General features: G+C 40.0%; 1 protein-coding gene across 2 annotated transcripts in view; it reads right to left on the bottom strand.

Moving 5' to 3' along the window:
- The window catches only part of pou2af2 (POU class 2 homeobox associating factor 2), an 8594-nt gene extending 7073 nt beyond the window's left edge, over positions 1–1521 (bottom strand). Inside the window, exons 1-2 of one of the 2 annotated variants that reach the window (XM_083772992.1) lie at positions 1387–1521; positions 248–348 (exon numbers count right to left, since the gene is read on the bottom strand). In XM_083772992.1, the coding sequence (XP_083629118.1) occupies positions 248–348; positions 1387–1396 (111 nt within the window). In that variant the 5' untranslated portion in view covers positions 1397–1521. Of the gene's footprint in view, positions 1–247; positions 349–1386 lie in introns of those variants that run through there. The other variant, XM_083772993.1, reaches the window with a different exon arrangement.
- Between the last annotated feature and the right edge of the window lie 262 nt (positions 1522–1783).

Here is a 1783-nt window from a genome sequence, read left to right on the forward strand (position 1 = left end):
TTAATGGACGGCCTCGTGATTGTGTCACCAACAGAATGTCAACTGTCATTGTTCCCATATATACCAAGAGACACACTGTCTGTCGGTGCAGGCTCTTAGAATAGGAGAAGGGAAAGAGAACATCGATACTTGTTTTATCCTGGTGTTATTGACGTGGACATGCACATTTAAAGGTTTAAATGTTCAACATGAACTTATAATGGAACTAACACAAAAACAGGGTCAGTTTTGAGTAGATTTGACTCACTGAGTATCGGGGGCCACCTGTCTGTCGGGAGCGCTTCTCTGCCAGCAGGTCTTTCACTGTGTGCTTGACCCGGACACCTTGGTACACTCTCTTAGAATATTCTAGATGGACAGAAGGAAAGACAACGTTTATATACCTATATTAGAACAACAAACCTTTTTAAATACAATAAGTAATTATACTCATGGAAATGTGAACCCTTTAATGCATTGATTGACAGTTTAGCCTAGGCATTGCTATGATAACATTGTTCCACACAAATTCCCACACAGCCCCACAATTGCGTATTCATTTGAATGTTTCACAGTTTTATGTATATAAGTGAATAACACTTTGGGAAATGTCGTGTGTAAATGGCATGGAAATGTCCTCTGGTTTGGTCCATGCAAATGAACAGTTAAAACGAGGCAATTTATTGCAAACATTATGGACTATTAGACTAACACTAGTGAAGGCAAGATGCAAAGCCCCATGTTGTGTGTAACATCAGTCTAGTTTGTCGTCCTAAATCTCAACGTGAAGTGTTACATTATTGTGATTGTGATTTGAGCACATTCCTGGGAAGCAGAAATAAACCCAATGAAAATGCAAACTTTATTATGCAAACGGAAATTGCATGCAAAAAACGTTATGTAAAAGATCCCAGCTTTCTGAATGGACATTTTCGACCCCCCCCCCCCCCACACACACACACACACACACACACACACACTTGTCACTGCCACAGAATAGAATGATGTCCACCATAACATTTCATTTAAGCCATGCTCGCATTATCATTATAATATAACAACCACATACTGCCATAAAGAAAGAAATACAACATATCCAATGTTCTCATTGACACCCACTGTTGGCTTTCTCTACAGGTATGTCAGCACAATATTATAATTTCAGGTATTTCTTTCCAAAGATGCATCCCATGTTTCTTTTACTTTTTATGTATTCTTATTTCTTATTATTTTTAAAATAAATTACTCTGTATGAGAATATTACATAGAATGACAATAGATATCATATTTCACACATGAATCAAGGTAAAAATGTTAAGCTAGATTGGTGAGATTACAGCGATGCCAACCATGTACCTGTCCTACACTGCATTCACATACTGTATAGAGTCAATGAGGGCTTCTTACCTGTGTCCATTGTGCTGCAAACGCTGGGCAAATATCACCGAAAGGCCTTGCCTAGAGTGGTTCAGTCCCTGTGTTCAGCACCATACCAAGCATCACACTACACTGGAAGTCTTTTTTACCACTTGGTGAAAGAGGGCAGGGACAGATGAGACATGCCATCACATCACATACTACAGTACATACACCACCCTCTGCAGCATTCTGAAATGACCTTTGTCTATTTGGTTAAAATGCAAATGTTTGGTAGGGACGTTTTTTAGACAATTTGCATCCGCAGTCGAGATTAGGGGGAGCGGACATCAATGCAAGCATCGGGCAGGGGGGGAGAGAGAGAGAGAGAGAGAGAGAGAGAGAGAGAGAGAGATAGAGAGAGAGAGAGAGAGAGAGAGAGAGAGAT

This window comes from Protomyctophum parallelum (assembly GCF_964188405.1).
Source record: "Protomyctophum parallelum genome assembly, chromosome: 9".
Taxonomy (NCBI): domain Eukaryota; kingdom Metazoa; phylum Chordata; class Actinopteri; order Myctophiformes; family Myctophidae; genus Protomyctophum; species Protomyctophum parallelum.